Raw genomic sequence first — 17,916 nt, forward strand, 5'->3', positions numbered from 1 at the left:
ATTTGATACCCAACAACATAGGGCTAGCTTTGAGCTGGAAGAACAATAACAGCATAGCATCTCATGTTGATTACAATGATACATCATACAGTCAGATGAACATTTTCCAGAAGTGTTTAGAGAAGAAGGAAGTAACACTCAAGCACTAGCTGAGAAAAAATATGAAAATTGTGTATTCTGGGAATGGGATTCCAGGAAAGTTTTAATATTTTCTCTCAATCCTTTCTGCAAAGATAAATCATTTCTAATTTTTTTAGATGAGACTTTAAGCAAGGTAAATGAAAGTGGGCAAGGAAAATTATTTTTAAAAAGACATTTATTGTCAGATAAACTACACAATAAGTGAGTTTTATTTATGATTATTTATTTTTTAATTATCTGTTTATTAGTCCTTTTGCTATCCTAGAATCTAAGAAGCCATTTTTAGATTCACAGAACTTCAGAGATGGGAGGCATCTTAGAGATCATCTCTTCTAATTAAGTCATTTTTACAAATGAGTAAACTGAGTCCCAGAGAGTTGAAGTGGCTTAATTAATCATGACCACACAGATTTATGGCATGAAATGCAAGCTAAGCCATAAAGAAGGACTGTTCATGAAAGGCTGTCAAACTCTGCAGGATCTGACCCATTTTCAACATTTCATACAGAATTCCAAAGCAAACTGAGTCCTACCTGAGTTGTGCAGGTAAAAAAGGGGGTTCCAACCACAGCTTTGTTCTAAATGAGCTGCCTCAAGTTCTTTTCCCTCAACAAAGCCACCAGCCTCAGCCAGCTATTCCACAAATAGATGATATATTAAAATCAAAAGAGAGAAGCTTCAAATAGACAAGGTGACCCATGTCAGGTCCAGTGCTGAGTAAACTGCCATCATTTCAGAGACAAAGAAAAGAATCCCTAACCTCCAACATTCAGACTTAGAGGTTCATCGAGTTTCCACCTACGGGCCCCTCTGCATATTGGAAACTACCATAACGTTTCAGCTCCTCAGTCACAGGGATCACAGACAGGGACTGGAATTTCACTCAACATTTGCCCCCTCACCACTAGCTGGGTTATTTTAGGCACTGACCTAAGTTCCTGGAGAATGTGAGCTGAACCACCAGCATGGTAAAGGAGGGGTCTAATGTGACAGTCTCTTAGTTACACTGTAAAACTCAGTGAGGGCAGCTTTCAATCTCTTCTGAGCTTCCTTAAATGCCAGGGAAGTGGTTCCATTTCCCCTTTAGTTGGGGAGAAAGACTGAGATTGTCTATGGTGTCTTTTAACAGCTAGATAGTACAGTGACCAGAGCTCTGGACATGGAATCAGGAAAACAGAAGTTCAAATTCTATCTCAGACAATTACAAACTGTGCATCCTTTGAGCAGGTCATTTAACATCTTAGGCCTCAGTTTCCCCATGTAAAATGAGGATAATATTACCCACCTCATAAAGTTGTTGTGAGGGTCAGATGAGAAGATATGCAAAATATTTGGTAAATTTTAAAGCATTGCACTTTAGTTACTATTATTATTGTAATATCTTCCACTGGCAGTTAGACTTATAGCAAATGAATTGGAAAAAAACTAAGGCTGTCTGAAATGTGACTCATCGGGGAATATATAATAAATATGAGACATCTGGGTGACATGTGGCAGTTCTGTTTTTTAAAAATAATTCTTAACCCTAGGGGCACCCAGAGACACCCTGTGTTTTGTTTCATTAAAAAAAACTGCATTAAATAGCAGACCAAAGAACCACAGACCATTTAAAGAAGCAAAATTCATTCCAAGTTTCCTTCAAGGAAATAAAGAAAAAGAAAATCCTACTTGATATAATTTCATAAGACTCTAAATCAAATACTTGTGTCTCTTTTGTACAATTATAACTATTTTATAGGATTAGCTTTTTCTATAGCTGGTAAACAAGTTCTTTAGTATTCAGAATTGTCTCCCCTCCAACATGGCCATCCTCTATATTTATAAGGTCGTCCAAAAAGTCTTGGTGCCCTAGGTCTTTTGGGATACCTCATACTAGACCCAATCAATTGTTTTCCCCAACTTCTCTCTCTTTGTTAACATTTCTACTTCCCCTATAAACAGCTTAGGGGTTATATAGTATTAGGATTCGAGTATGATGTTTGCTATCCTTGATATAGAAAAGTTTGTTATAATAATGGGGAGTAAATCTGTGATTTCAGCAGTATAAGAAACTCTCACAGGAGGAAATTCCCACCACTCATGAAGGTCAGCACCTTCTCTGTCATTTATTGTCATCAAGCTTTACTTATAGTATTAGAAGATTAAATGACTTGACCAGGGTCATAGTACCAGTATGTCAGAGGTAGCACTAGGATTCATGGCACCTGTATCCAAGTAGTGGTTGTTATTCAATCATTTTAGTTATGTGACCATCTTCTTATGACCCCATTTGAGATTTTCTTGGCAAAGACACTATAATTATTTGACATTTCCTTCTCCAATTCATTTTATACATGAGGACACTGAGGCAAACAGAATTAAGTAAGTGACTTCCCCAGGGTCACACAGCTAGTGTCTGAAGGCTTTGAACTCATATCTTCCTGACTCTAAGCCTGGAGATATATCCACTGCACTATTTTATTTCAAACAACAGTGTGAAGATTGGATTTATTCTCCCTATTGTAACAATGAAGGTACTTAGCTCTTCCTTTATTGTAAAGATTGAATTGTAATCCCCTGTATATTTTTAGATTTTAATCCCCAAAAGTGTTAACTCAGTATTTAAAGTAGATCTACCCATTTTAACTACAAAAAGGTGTTAACTAACCACAAAAAGGTGTTAACTAACCACAAAAGGTATGAATACCCATTTCATACACGGAGTGGGCAGTCCTGAAGAGGAGCATCTGCTGTGATTGGTAGACATAAAATTTACGGGAGGTAATACAAGAGAGAATAGAGGAAACAGAGGCATACAAAGATCAATCTTCAGTGACTCAGACTGGAAGATCATCAGTCACTCAGACTTGGAGTGAAGAACAATTCAGACACTTGAGGAGAGATTAGAAGACAGATACTCAGACTTGGAGTGAAGACACTTGGCTGTGGAACTGGACCCCTGGAGGAGCTTGTGCAGAAGACCTCAGACTGCCTTCCTTTAAATGGTCACCATGGTGAGTGTAAAGGCTGACTTCTTTTTCTTGCCCTTTCTGGAGGTATGAACCTCTGAGAGAGGCCCATTGTCTTGAGACTCCTTTCCCCTGACTGGTGACTTAAAATTTCTAACTGGTTCAGAGGAAGCTGAAGCTTTGTCTGTCTGTCTGTCTGTTGGTCTCGGTCTCTCTCTCTCTCTCTCTCTCTCTCTCTCTCTCTCTCTCTCTCTCTCTCTCTCTCTCTCTCTCTCTCTCTCCCTTTTTGTCTCTTCCTTAATATCTTCCCTCTATTGTAAAACAAACCACATAAATTCTATTTTACTTGAGTAATTCATTTGGGGATTTAGTAATTAAATCCCTGGAGACCACCAATTAAATAATTTGGTCCAACCATAAAATTTTAACAACAGTGAGGACGAAAGAGACAGTAGAACTTAAACCCATGTAATCCTACATTCATGGTCAGCTATACGACCAGTTTGACTATACCACAGTTCCTTCTTTTGTAATAATAATTTTTAAATGTTTTTATAATCCTCACCTTCTTAGTAACAATTATAAGATAGGAAATCAGCAAGGATTTGGCAATGGGAGTTAAATGACTTATCCAGGGTCACATAGCTATGGCATGTCTGAGGCCAGATTTGAACACAGATCCTCCTGACTCCAACCCTGGTATGCTACTATGCTACCTAGCAGCCCCTTTATAATAATTTTTGCTAACCCTTTCCAACTTTCTTTTGTTTATATTCTTCTCCATGTTTGTTTGTTTATCTTTGAAGGCCCTTTGGATAGTTTTGCTTAGTTGGACATTTTGCTAAATTTTCTTTAGCTTGGAGTTAACCTCAATGACTTCTTTCTACTTTATGAGATGATATTTACTACTTTTCAATCTTCTCAGACCTTATTGTGCCAAAAAATAGCCAAGAGAATATCAACAGTGATCAGTGCTTCTGTTTCATCTCTTTTCACTTTTCTAAACTGTGCAATATGGCTTCTGACCTCATCTTCTACAGAAACTACCTTCTTTACAGTTCACAGTTATCTCTTAACTTGCCCAATCAAATGGCTTTCCCCAATTCTGATCCTCTTACCTCTGCAGCATCTGACACTGTTGGATGCTTCTTCACAAGCCCCTCCTAAGTTTTCATAACACGGTTCTCTTTGATTCTAACTGTTCTTCCTTGTTTTTCCTCCACGTCACTAAAGCACAAGAAACCCTGTCTTCCATACCACTAGTCTTGTTTCTAGGTCAACTCTCATAACTGTGATCTAGACAAGCAGTTCTTGTGGAGAAAGGGTTGGTCAAGCTATAGCAGCGAGGGTCCCTAAGGGAGTGATAGACGTCAGCAAATTAAAGGTAAGTCAAAGCATCACCATGATCTTGACCACTTTTTCTCTCAGGAAAATGGCCCAGGAACCTTGGGAATAGCAGTGCTCCCACCAAATCACATCAAAATGACCCACTTCCTATCAGCTCCCACATTGAAGAGGGAAACCATTGTGGAGAGTGGATCTACCTCATCATCAGCAGCAACAACTACCAAGAGAAAGCCTATCAATAATGGTAGGGTCCAAGGCAAATGAATTCAGGATCCCTGGGAATGGAAATACCTTTTCTCACTTCCATTACTATAAATTAATAAACCTTCTTCTTTGGGAGTGCCTCATTTTTGTCCTAACATTGAACCTGAATGGCTTGCATGAGAAATAGATATAGAAGATAAATATATGAAAAGACAAAGAGTCAGATTACATTTATTATGTACTTGCTATGGACCAGGCACTGTGCTCTGCATAGATGATACCAAAGCAAACATCAAATAATGCAAAAAATGGAAAATTGAAAATGATAATAATGGATAGAATACTAGATTTCTCAGGACCCCCTACACTTAAAAAAAAAAAAAACTAGACCTATCCTGTCATTGGGATAGAGGAATTCAGTGAAGAAAATACCTGTGCCAACTTCTCTAAAATTTGTAGTCTTAGTTGTCTAAGGGAATTAAAAAGTTAAGTTACTCTCCCTATTATTAAGAAGACTTTACTTTTCTCTCCCGTTCCTCAAGGTATCATCCTGTTTCCCTTCAATGCTAAATTTCTAGAAAGTATAATCTATACTGCTATCTCTACTTGCTCTCTCTACATCCTTACCCTATCAAAACTGTTGGCTCTTCCCTGTATTTCCTTTTAGGTTTTTTAAAATTATACTTTCTTTTGCATTATTATCAACAAACACCAACATTTCAATATACAAGAAAGAACAAGATGAAATTGCATCTGAACCTGGAATGTTGGGTATAAAAATATTTACCAAGAGGCAGAGCCAAGATAGTGGAGTAGCATTATGGAAAGCTGGAATTTTTCTGAGAATCCTTGCAAACCAACCTTAAAACAATGCTTCAAAATGAATATTGGAGTGCCAGAGCCAACATGGGGATAGAACAAAGTAACCCTCCTACAGAAAACAACTTGAATGTAGGAAGAAAGAGTCTATTTCACTGGGATAAAAGGGGAGCCTGAAGCAAAGCCAGGTACCAAGGAATACATCCCCCTCATCTACTGCTCCACATTCTAAACCTAGGTACAAGCCAACTTTGAGACCCTGAGACCCTACCTAGGGCAATAGCAGAGCACTCCATGCCCATCCCTTGAAGTTCTGGGTCCTAGCACAAGGCTGCAGTGAGACTCCAAGCCTTAGCACATGGCAGTCTGAAGTGCCTGGCCTGTTTAAACCTAAGGAGAGGCCCAGAGCCCCTCCCCAAGCCTGTGATATAAACAGCAAAAACTAAAAACCAAAAACCTAGCCATAGGAAAAAAAAAATTTATGGAGACAAAGAAAAAGGCACAGACACAGAAGGGGACAGTGAAATCAAAGAAGCCACATATAAAACTTCAAAAAAAAAAAGGAATTGGTCTCAGGCTCTGTAAGGGCTCAAAAAGGAATTTAAAAATCAAATGAGAGAAGCAGAAGAAAAATGGAAAAGAGAAATGAAAGTAAAGCAAGAAGAAAATAACAGCTAAAAAATAAAATTGGCTAAATGGAAAAAAGAGGTACAAAAATCCAGTGAAGAAAGAGTTTCATAAAAAGCTGAATTTACCAAGTGGAAAAGGAGGTTCAAAATCTCTCAGAAGAAAATCATTACTTAAAAAATAGTGAGGCAAATAGAAGCTAATGACTTCATGAGACATCAAGAAATAATTTTTCATAAGACATTAAAAAAGAAAATGAAAAGAATGAAAAATAGAAGAAAATATTAAATATCTCCTTGAAAAACAACTGCCCTGGAAAACAGACCCTGGAGATACAATCTAAGAATTTTATTGGACTACCTGAAAGTCATGATAAAAAAAAAAGGCTAGAGGATAAACTGTGGGAGTAGAAACACTGAGGAAAAGCAACTGCCTGACTACAGCGGTTGAGGGGACATGACAGAGGAGAGACTCTAAACGAACACTCTAATGCAAATATTAACAACATGGCAATGGGTTCGAATCAAGAACACATGTGATACCCAGTGGAATCACGCGTCGGCTATGGGGGGTGGGGGAGGAGGAAAAGAAAATTATCTTTGTCTTTAATGAATAATGCTTGGAAATGATCAAATAAAATATTATAAAATTTAAAAAAAAGAGATATTTGAGGGCTGGGGACAGACACAATGATGTCCTGGACATAGGTTGAGAATACTGAGGTAAGAGGGATGAAATTGTTCTCTAGTATTTATAATTGTGATATGGAATATGCCCAATCTCAAAGATCAACTTCAGTCATCGCCCACACACATCTCCAAAGAAATGTACCCATGTAAGTAACAAATGGCCATTATCTTAGGAATCAGATAGAAATGGGTCCTGTGGAGAAAACACTATCAACAAATTAACAAAGGTATAGACAGTGTTTCAGTCAGAGTTTATGAAGGGCCTACTATGTTCCAGGTACTATGCTAAGTACTGGGTGTGCCAAGAAAGACAAAAGACAGTCTTTACCCTCAAGGACCTCACAGTCTAACGTACCTCTTATGTGTCTGTTAGATGTTCAGGATATAAATACTAAACAATCCTTATGTACAATGTTATATTCTAACAAGGAAGATTTATACAAGTACACATATAAGTATAGACACAATACACATAAAAAGAATAAAAATAAAGTAGTTAATTGCCCCCATTACCTAGTTCTTGTTACTCTTCTGTCTTAGAATTGATACTAAGACAAAAGGTAAAGGTTAAAAAAGGTTTAAAAAATAATAAAGCTAAGAAGTTAAAAAAAAAGGCTAAACATCATATTATAAGAAATTGCCAAATAAAAGAAAGCTGATATTCTTTTTTTAAATTAATTTATTTAGTCAATTTAGAACATGATTCCTTGGTTACAATAATCAAATTATTTCCCTCCCTCCCCTTCACTCACCCTTCCCACAGTCAATGCGTAATTTCATTGGGTATTACTTGTGTCCTTGATCAGAACCTATTTTCATGTTGTTGGTGTTTGCATTAGGATGTTCATTTAGAGTCTACATCCCCAGCAATATCCCTCGACCCATGTATTCAAGCAGTTGTTTTTCTTCTGTGTTTCTACTCCCACAGTTTTTCCTCTGAATGTGGATAATGTTTTTTCTCATAGATTCCTCAAAGTTGTTCAGGATCACTGCATTGCCACTAATGGAGAAGTTCATTATATGTGATTGTATCAGTCTTTGTGTACAATGTTCTCCTGGTTCTGCTCCTGTCACTCTGCATCAATTCCTGGAGGTCATTTCAGTTCCCATGGAATTCCTCCACTTTATTATTCCTTCGAGCACAATAGTATTCCATCACCAACATATACCACAATTTGTTCAGCCATTCCCCAGGTGAAGGGCATCCCCTCATTTTCCCATTTTTTGCCACCCCAAAGAGCGCAGCTATGAATATTTCTGTACATGTCTTTTTTTCCTTATTATCTCTTTGGGGTACAAACACAGCAGTGCTTTGGCTGGATCAAAGGGCAGACAGTGTTTTAGCACCCTTTGAGCATAGTTCCAAATTGCCCTCCAAAATGGTTGGATCAATTAACAACTCAATCAGTAATGCATTAGTGCCCCAACTTTGCCACATCCCCTCCAGCATTCATCACTTTCCTTTGCTGTCATGTTAGCCAATCTGCTAGGTGTGAGGTGATACCTCAGAGTTGTTTTGATTTGCATTTCTATGATTATAAGAGATTTAGAACACTTTTTCATGTGCTTATTAATAGTTTTGATTTCTTTGACTGAAAATTGCCTATTCATGTCCTTTGCCCATTTATCAATTGGAGAATGGCTTGATTTTTTGTAAAATTGGTTTGGCTCTTTATAAATTTGAATAATTAGACCTTTGTCAGAGGTTTTTGTTATGAAGATTGCTTCCCAATTTGTTACTTCCCTTCTAATTTTTAACCTGATATTCTTAACTAAGAGGATAAAATAGAAATTCAAAGAATCCACCAATTACCTCCAGAAACAAATCCTGTGTGAATTTTATATAAATTTACCCCTCTTTCCTTTTTTAAAAAAGAGAGTTTTGAAAACCCATTTTGGCCAGTATTGACCCCTTTGATTGGATATGCATGCATACTATGGGAGAATGCCAGAGGCTTTGTGGCTCCCTGGAATATTGGAAGAGGCTTGCCTCTTCTTCCCAGTGATTCCTGGCATCAGGAAGACTGGCCTCCAATCTGGACTGAGGTCAAGTCTTTCCACCTGGAGGAACTCAAAAGGAATGACATCTCTGGGGGTTTTAAGTGATGTGTTTGAGGAAGAAATGGCTCTCTCCTGGTCTGGAAACCTACCTGGTAGGGCAACATGCTAATGGGCTTTGGCTAGGAAGCAGCATGTGGCCTATTGACTATCCATGGCATGGCCACTTTTGGCTTGTGAACGGAGACACAAGGTGCAGCAAACTCAGATTTATCCCAAAATCCTGACTTACAGTCTCAGAATAATTTATTCTTACTCTATTCCGGTTTTATTTTATTTGCTCCCTTTCTACTATATTCTAGTCTAGCTGTAGGTTAACCTTAATCTACCCTTGTACATACTGTCCTCAATGCTTGGATCATCCTCTGTACTCCTCTCTCTCCATCTCTGTCCATTAATATCCTATCCTTCCTTCAAAGAAGGGAACCTGTTTAGTGTCACCTCATTCACTATTATCTTTGTTATTTCAGCCATCTAAAATTGATCTCTTTTACCTTAAATTTCAAAGGGTTTTCTACTTGACCTCATTTATATACCTCAACATTTTCTAAAGTGCACATGTAGTTATGTTTATATGTTATTCAATCTCTTATTGGAATGTAATTTACTTAAGGGCAAGAATTTGTTTTTGGTTTGGTTTGGTTTGGGGTGTCAAGGTATAGGACATGGTGGGCATTTAATATGTGTTTGTAGAATTAATTTACCTAGAAGTCATAAGATGAAAAAAGGAAATAAATATTTATTAAGCACCTACCATATGCTAGTTTCTATGTTACGTGTTTTACAAAGATTATTTCATTTGTTTCTCACAACAATGCTAAATGATAGGTGGTATTGATGGGGGTTGGGACCCCCTGAGTCAGGCAGCAAGTGGTATCAGACTAGGCCCTATATATGCCTGCACAAATCTAAGGCCAAGGGTGCTTATGGGGGCTAGAACTCCTGAACATCAAATGGCATCAGCTTGAGCCCCAGTCCAAGGTCATGGATACTTGTCAGGACACTTGGCTCCCTCCAATGAACAGGCATCAGGAAAAATTCCTTTCGTTTCCTCCTGTGTGGAGTTATCCAAGGGTGTTCATCTTCCTTAGCCTAGCCTAGAAGAGGGGGCAGAGGAACCTTGACTTTTTTCTCTATAAAAATCCTACCCCTCACTACCCTGGAGGAAGATAGTTCCATTCTGTCAAAAGCAGCATTGGCTCTCCTACCATCAGCCCAAGCCACTTCTCCCCTATAATCCTCCAAAAAGCTTTGACTAAGATGTACAAAGCTTATGTGATAAATTCTTCTGGAGGAAGACCAAACCCCAAACACAACAATATTATTACCCCTATTGTACAGTTGAGGAAACAGAGAGACAGAGGTTCATAGAGGCACTGTGTCTGAGGCCACATTTGAACTCAGATCATCCTAAACCTAGCACTCATATCAATACACCACACAGTTCCACCATTCATGGCCACTAATTAGATTCTAACATTTGATGTCAGTCTCTTTTGCACCTCAATTTCTTCAAGTATATGAAGCTGAGATTGCTTTAGTTTTTCTTCTTCCCATGGAAGTGGTTGATTTTTCCAACAAACTCCCCTAAACCTATAAATGGGGGTGGGGTGGGAGAGCCCTTCAGTTATTTTTAATAACTGTAATAAGTTTAATGCAGCTCTAAGACTCATAGCCCTATCAATAGCTAGGGAGACTGTGAGCTGTTTTGTCATGCTTCTAGATCCACGGAACACACTGATGGAAAAGGGAAAGAAGATATCAGATTGTGAATTCCAAAACACTCCCAAAGTGAAAGGGGCAATTCACAGGGCCGGATGTATGCTGGTAAATATTTAACAGCTTGCAGAGAAAAAGCAAAATTATGCCCAACATACATCTATATTTAATCTGCATCATTCACGTTTTCCATTACTGTCTTAAGTCTAGGCAATCAACAACAACAAAAAATATCAAGCCCTTATTTATAACATTTGCCAGTTTGGGAGACAAAAATGCTCACTTTGACAATTAAGCAATTGGCTCTTGGGAGGTTGTCTAAGCTGATTCCAGCAAATCCTTGCATGTACTGTATTGCTGAGCAAGTTTTTGGGGTGACACCAAGGAAATGATTCTAGGTGGAACCATTCTGATCTGGGTCATTATTTCAGCTAAGATGAAACCTTCACAGGGAATTATAAAATGCCTCCCTTTGCCATGGTGAAATGGCCAGGACAGAAGAGACCTTTTTTGGGGGGAAAGGACAAGCGACAACAACTACTGGGAACTGTGGATAACTGCAGGCAGTGCGATATGGAGGACCTATACATTTGGGGAAAAGTAATTGTTATTACAATTAATTCCATTACCTGGATGCTGTGAAAAGCCGAGGTAGGTACCAGTACTGATGAACTGAAGCAACACCTTAGATGTCTGGGGAAGGACTGCTTTTTGATAGGTATTGTACTAGAGAGGGAAACTTGGTGAAATGTAATGGGGAAATTGAAAGATGTTGCACCAGGAAGTGAGCAAAAGAGAGAAGCTAAATCTTGGGCACTTCCCCTCTTCACTTCCTGTTCTTTTTCCACTGAGCTAGCCTAATGGAGATTTCCTTCACAGACGTTAAGTTGATTCTTCTCTCCAGTAACAAAACCCTTTTAGGCTAAGTTATTTAGCTGAAAGATCTATTTATTCTTTGGGGAGAAGGAGATCAGGGTGGGGTTAGGAAAGAGGAAAAAAGGATGTCCCTAAATGAGAATTGTAATACTAATTGAAGGCTTTGAAAAAATAAGTCTCTTCAATAGAAATAAGATGGCAATAGCTCTGCCAGCGTCTTTTCTGGGCAAGACTGACTATTCCTTCCATTCATAGTGGAAGAAGTAAGGTAATGGCCAGAGAGGAGATGAAAGTATGTCCTCAACCATCTTCAGGCAGAAGAAGAATGAATCTCAGGCAGCTGGGAATCCAACTGTCTCTCTCTTTTTTCAAACTTCCATGGAACTCTCTCTCCCATCCCCTGATGGTCTGTGTGTTCCAATGTCCTGAGCTCTCCTTGCTTTGCAGATCCATTCTACTGCCTTTGCCCAAATTTCTTCAATCACAGTATCCATATTTTCCATAAGCTCTAATAAGGAGTCTATTTTTTTCTTCCACTCATTAATAAGTTTTGCATTCTTTGAGCTTTGTGAATACTGCGCTTGCAAGGGGGAGTTGATGATAACAAATTGCTTTGTGTCAAGTGTTAAGTTTCCAGATTTTCTAGGTGAGACCAATGTGAGAAACTCCTCATAAAAGGGATGTCACAAAAGAGTGTCAAATACATGAGAAAAATAGAGTGGACTAAATGATTTTTAATATCTCTAAAGTCCCTTCTAGATCCTATAATCTATGATTCTAAGATATATACTACAGTTAAAATGAACACACACATCTTGATTGGAAAAATATTAATCACAGATCATAATCATAGTACAAAGTGATGACACAATTTCAAATTCTTTGAAGTTCCATCCATGGGGAAAAAAGGGAATATTTCATATTAGGAGTAGTGAAAAATCTCTTACAGTATTCTATCTCCTGCAAAGCTTCGTTTCCTCAGAGAAAACTGGCAGCCTGCCCTTTATCTAGGACTCAAGAGCAAAGCCTGTGGCAAATTTTAAGAAAGATATCAAAACCAGGCTCTGTGGGCAGCCCTATCCTGGCAGAATAAAGAGGCATACACTTCAGAGGATCCTATTTTTAATTCTCATTTAAGTAGCGGTCATGCAAGAGGTAAAAAGAATTCTGAATTTAAAGCAAAATTATTTAATAAAACCCAAGTACAAGTTCTAGGTTTGAAATGTAAGTGCTTATTTGAAATTCTGCATGTTACTAGGGAAATTTTTTGTCAGGAAATTGGTTCTTCAAATTCTTTTCTCATTGCTTCTATAAGTTCATCACATAGACAGAAAGTTTAAATATGCATAAGCATTCTTCATTGTACAGAATAAATGCATGTCAGCAAAGTTAGGGACAACATATTTTGGGGGGGTTAGATTAGCAAATTTCCCAAATAAATTCTTTCATGTAAATGCAGATTTTCAGTGGGGAAAAAAATCTCCTTACATTTTAGTTGAGGAATGTGTGAAGATAGTGATTAAAACAATGGCATATTGGATATTTTAGGACTAAAGATACTTTTGACTGACTATAACTAGGTACTGATTCATTTGGATAATTAATTTCCCCTAAAGTATCTAATTAGTGGCTTTAAAGAGATATTTTCCTCTCTTGAAAGAAAAAGGTTTTTTTATAGACATCAAAGTGGGATTTCGTATTCTCTTTACCTTTTAGCCAATTACTATAAAGATATGGGCGGCTATAGAGTTTACATTATCTATTTCCATTGAGATGGAATCAATGATCATATTTTGCAAAATATCTTTGAAGAGAGCAAATTCTGATACATGTGGTGACTTCAGGAGAGCCATCATCACTAAACAGGACTCAGCTGTATTTTCAGTTATTTTCAGTTGGGCATCTGACTTCAGGTGGTGACTCTTCATACTTTCAGTGTCATGCCTGATTCTTTGTGACCTCATATAGGTGTTTTTTTGAGGAGACAAAGATACTAGAATGGTTTGTCATTTGAATTCAAATAAATCCATCTAAATCATGGTTTAAATTTTCATTTAAATGACTGACCAGGAAGCCTATTCTTTACTTTTTGGAAAATTCTACCAAAAATTATTATCTCCTAGTACTTGGATTTTTAAAAACTTAGATAAGAATGATCTACGTCCATGTTTCAGTGTGATAGGGAATTACAATATATTTTAAAGTAATGATTTAGAGTCACAAAACATTAGATGCAGAAGCCATCTGAAGAGGATAAGATAACCTTTTCATTTCACAGAGAAGAAGCTAATATACAGAGAAGGAAGAACACTGGGTATTTCCCAGATTCTTAGGATTTCGAACACTGTATCTTTGGAAAGACTCCCAGACAGAATGTGGAACAAGCATTTGTGGGTTCTTGGAAAGGTATGAAAATACCCCTATTCTACTGTGTGGGGGGTATGAGAGAGACCTTTGAATATTCACAATGAACTGACGTCACAAAATAAAATTCCAAGTGCTTCAGAAAAGAGATTTTTCTATTACTAAAAATGCATGGCTTTTAAAAAAAAAAACCCTTACCTTCCATCTTATAATCAATATTGTGTATTGGTTCCAAGGCAGAAGAGTGGTAAGGGTTAGGCAATGGGAGTTAAGTGACTTGCCCAAGGTCACACAGCTAGGAAGTATCTGAGGCCAGATTTGAACCTAGGACTGCCTGTCTCTAGGACTGGTTCTTAATCTACTGAGCCATTGTTAAAATTAAATTGTGATTGAACTCTGAATACATATATTAGGTGGTTGCTAGGGATTTAATTTATAAATCCCAAAATGAATTACTAAAGTAAATGGAATTTATGGTAGTTTATTTATAATAGTTACAATAAAAGGAAGATATTAAGAAATAAGAGAGAGACAGACAGACAGACAGACAGACAGACAGACAGACAGACAGACAGACAGACAGACTCTGGCTTCTTCTGATACCAGTTAGAATCCTAAGCCCCAGCCAGGGGAAGAGAAAAGTAAGTCCACTAAGTCAGCCTTTTCATTCACTAACAGTGACAGTCCAAATGGAAAAACAGTCTGAGGTTTCCTGCACAAGTTCTTCCAGGAGTCCAGTTCCTCCAGTCCAACTCCAAATCAGTGACCAACTCTCCGAATGCTCGAATGTCTGAATGCCCATCTTCCCCCCAGCTCCGAGTGACTGATCCTTTACTCCAAACCCAGGTGACTCACTGTCTGTCTTCATCTTTTTTTCCCTCTATTTAAAGATCATTTTCTCGTGTCACCTCCTCTAAATTTTCAAGTCTACCAACCACAGCAGAAGCTTTTCTCCAGGACTGCCCGTTCTTTACTTCTCACCTTCTTTGTTTAGATTTTCTGCAGGACTGTCCATTCTTTAGTTCTCACCTTCTTTGGTTAGATTTTATCTTTTCTGGTTACTTAAATCCTCTTTTGTTAAGTTCACCTTTTGTAGTTACTTAACACCTTTTTGTGGTTAATTCACCTTTTATAGTTACTTAACACCTTTTGTAGTTAAAATCTAAAAATAGATTGTAGCTTAAAATTCTAGCTTCACTATAAAGTAAGAACTAAATATCTTCATTGTTACAATCAGAAGATTAATGTTTGGGAACACCCACTACTCATAGAATTCTGTAGAGAAATTGAGAGAGGGAATTAGTTTGGTCTTGGATTTAAATATGAATTGTCAATCAGACTTGAAATATGGGTATGGAGCTCAGGTGAGAGATGAAAAATATAAATTTGGAAGCAGAGCCTAGAATAGGCTTAGGAAACTACTTAAAAGATCTCTGATTTTGCCAGAATGGGAACTTCTTCATGGGAACTTATTCTAATGTCCTAGAGTCTCATCTGAAACACATTAGAGGTTAAATGATTTGCTTAAGGTTACATAGCTAGTAAAGTTTGGAGGCAGAATATGAAAACTAAGTCTGTTTGGCTCCAATCCCAATACTCTATTCATGATGTTTTGCTGCCTCTTTATTAGTAATAAAGAACATTAAAAAATAATACTTTAAAAAGTCCAAGGGGCAGCTGGATGGTGTGAAGATTGGATTTAGCTATCTCCTGATTGTAACAGTGAAGATACTTAGCTCTTTCTTTATTGTAAAGATAAAATTGTAATCTCCTTACTCTAAAAATATAGTTTAGCGTGGAATAAAATTGGTGAAAGATTCTATCTGTTCCCTATCTACACCTTCATTCCCCTAGGATATATGTAGATCATTTTTAAAAATTTGGTCAATTTCAAACATTAGTCCTTGGTTACATCATTCTCATAAAAAAATTTATAGAAATAGAAAGTTAGTTATATGGGTTAGCAGTAATTAATACATTCTCTTTTTTGTAATAAGAGCTAATCATATAGAGAAAATAAGTAATAATACTGTATTTGTATCCATGCAATTTCTGTAGATAGAGGACTCTGTAGAGGATTTAAGGGGAGGTCATGAATAATAGTTGCATAGGCATGACAAAGTCTGGAAAGATTGCAATCTATACTGTTGGAGGGACCATATAGGTGAGATCACAAATTCATCTGAGTATCAAAGAAATTGATTTATAGCCAGTTCCTATGCCTGATATTGAACTGAGCCTTCAAGTGGGATACAAAGGAAAAGGATGGAGCCTAGAGAAGTTAGAGGGAATTACAAGAAAAAATAGTTTACATGTAGAGATATTTTTTTTTTCCTTGACAGCAGCAGGTCCAAACACCTCCTAGGAGGTCTTAATAGTACCAAAGAAATTTTTATGTTCTTTAGGAACCCTGAGTGGGAGCAAAACAAGCCAAATTTTGGTGTTTCCAGGAAAAACTTGGATGGGACAGGAGCTAAAGAGAATATGGTTATCAAGAGGGTACCAAGACTGGACTTGGTCTGTGCAAATCCAAAACTTGAGTCTTGGATCACAGGTTACACATGAATGTCATGACTGTTAATCCTGTCACAGACTCAAAATTTGTAATATTTGATGCCTTTTCTACCCATCATCCCATATTGAATTAGTTACCAAGTCCTATTGAGTCCAATTTGATAGTATTTTCTCAACCTATTTTCTTCTCTACAATAAATTTAAAAAGTCTCACTGTCCCCACATTCATATAGGCTGTAGTTGTTTGTCCTTCATTTTTGAAGAAAACCAATGATAATAACATGGTGTTATGCCTTGAATGGCACCTGAATTGGATTTAAGTGAGGCAGAGTTGCACAAAGTCATCAGGCTCATACTCTCTTATAGAGTTATCAGAGTCCAGTGGCAAGATAAAATTCAGAACAACTAGTAATGGCCAAGGATGTAATAGATGAGTTTGGCATCTTTGATCTCTGACCAAGCTCTAAGCATTCCACAGTGCCTACTTCAGTCACCTTCATGGCTGCTGGAACAAATTATTCTTAGCTGTCCATTCACCAGAGGGAGTCTTCATGTGCTTGGAGTCGACACCCCTCTACCTCACTAACATGGTTTGTGACCCATCAGTTATCCTAAACCTGGTTTAACTCATCTGCCAAGATGTTCTACCAGGGTGAAGCTGCTGCATATGCTACAGCTTCTTGGAGCCACAGGTGAGAGTTGAGTGCCAGACAGACATCAAAGGTAGATGAGCAGCCCTGAAAAGGACTTGGCAAGCTCTCACACATGAGGTGTTAGTCCTCCTTAAACACCCACACATCCTAGTTACCACTTGGGTGCAGTACTGAGATAGCCTCCAGACTTGCCTCTGCCACTTCCAATTGCCAAATCCAATTCACTGAACCTCTTGCAATCAAAGAAAGGCAATAAAAATAGTAATACAGTAAACCTGGGTTCAAATACTGACTCTGACAGTCTGAGGTTGTAGGCTTAGACTATCTTCAATTTCCATAACAGTAAAATGAACAGATTATGCTTGATTCTCTTTAAATTCTGTCTAGTTTTAAAGCTCTTGTAATTTCCTTCATACACATTTTAATAATCACATGTCACTCTCCTGGCTCAGAAACTTCCACTTGTTCCATATTATCTATTAAACAAAGATCACACTTGCTAGCCTGTCATCTAAGACCCTCCACCCAAGTTTTTGTATGTCATAACTTTTACATATGTCACTTCACATAGTCATCTAGCCACAATGCAATATTTGCCTTTCTCTAAGCCTATCCTGCCCTTTCCTCTTTTTGTACCTTCCCTCCTGTCATTCGCTATACCTACCTCATTTCCATCTGTGAAATCTTTCCTCTCTCACAAATTGGGTACCACCTTATCAAAGAAACTCCCTCTGACCTAACATCCATTTATTTCCCTCTGGGAACTATCATAGATATGTATGCTTTTCCTGTGCATTGACTTTGAGATGTTGAAGGATCTGAAACCTCACTAAAATGGATACTGCCTCCAAAGATGCAGAGTACAACTTATCCACAGGCTTATCATCAAATTCTTAACAATCCTGTCAAAGTTATTTTAGAGTATTGGTCTTATCCATCAAACAGTTAACTCTTCGA

General features: G+C 37.7%; 1 protein-coding gene and 1 long non-coding RNA gene across 10 annotated transcripts in view; one reads left to right on the plus strand and one right to left on the minus strand.

Moving 5' to 3' along the window:
- The window catches only part of AKAP6 (A-kinase anchoring protein 6), a 616,970-nt gene that overhangs the window by 415,405 nt on the left and 183,649 nt on the right, over positions 1 to 17,916 (minus strand). The window contains exon 1 of one of the 8 annotated variants that reach the window (XM_056810400.1): positions 11,182 to 12,569. The exons of 5 other annotated variants lie outside the window; for them this stretch is intronic. Coding sequence is in view for 1 of the 3 variants with exons in the window: in XM_007472513.3 (XP_007472575.2) it covers positions 902 to 910 (9 nt within the window). In the remaining 2 variants the exon portion in view is untranslated. Of the gene's footprint in view, positions 1 to 674; positions 1,515 to 11,181; positions 12,570 to 17,916 lie in introns of those variants that run through there. 2 more of the 8 variants (XM_007472513.3, XM_056810399.1) reach the window with 2 other exon arrangements.
- LOC103098941 (uncharacterized) overlaps positions 13,397 to 17,916 on the plus strand; it is a 45,468-nt gene continuing 40,948 nt past the window's right edge. The window contains exons 1-2 of one of the 2 annotated variants that reach the window (XR_008914910.1): positions 13,397 to 13,834; positions 14,471 to 14,638. This is a non-coding gene — a long non-coding RNA (uncharacterized LOC103098941). The remainder of the gene's footprint in view (positions 13,835 to 14,470; positions 14,639 to 17,916) is intronic. The other variant, XR_457173.3, reaches the window with a different exon arrangement.

This window comes from Monodelphis domestica, chromosome 1 (genome assembly GCF_027887165.1).
Source record: "Monodelphis domestica isolate mMonDom1 chromosome 1, mMonDom1.pri, whole genome shotgun sequence".
In the NCBI taxonomy this organism is placed as follows: Eukaryota; Metazoa; Chordata; class Mammalia; order Didelphimorphia; family Didelphidae; genus Monodelphis; species Monodelphis domestica.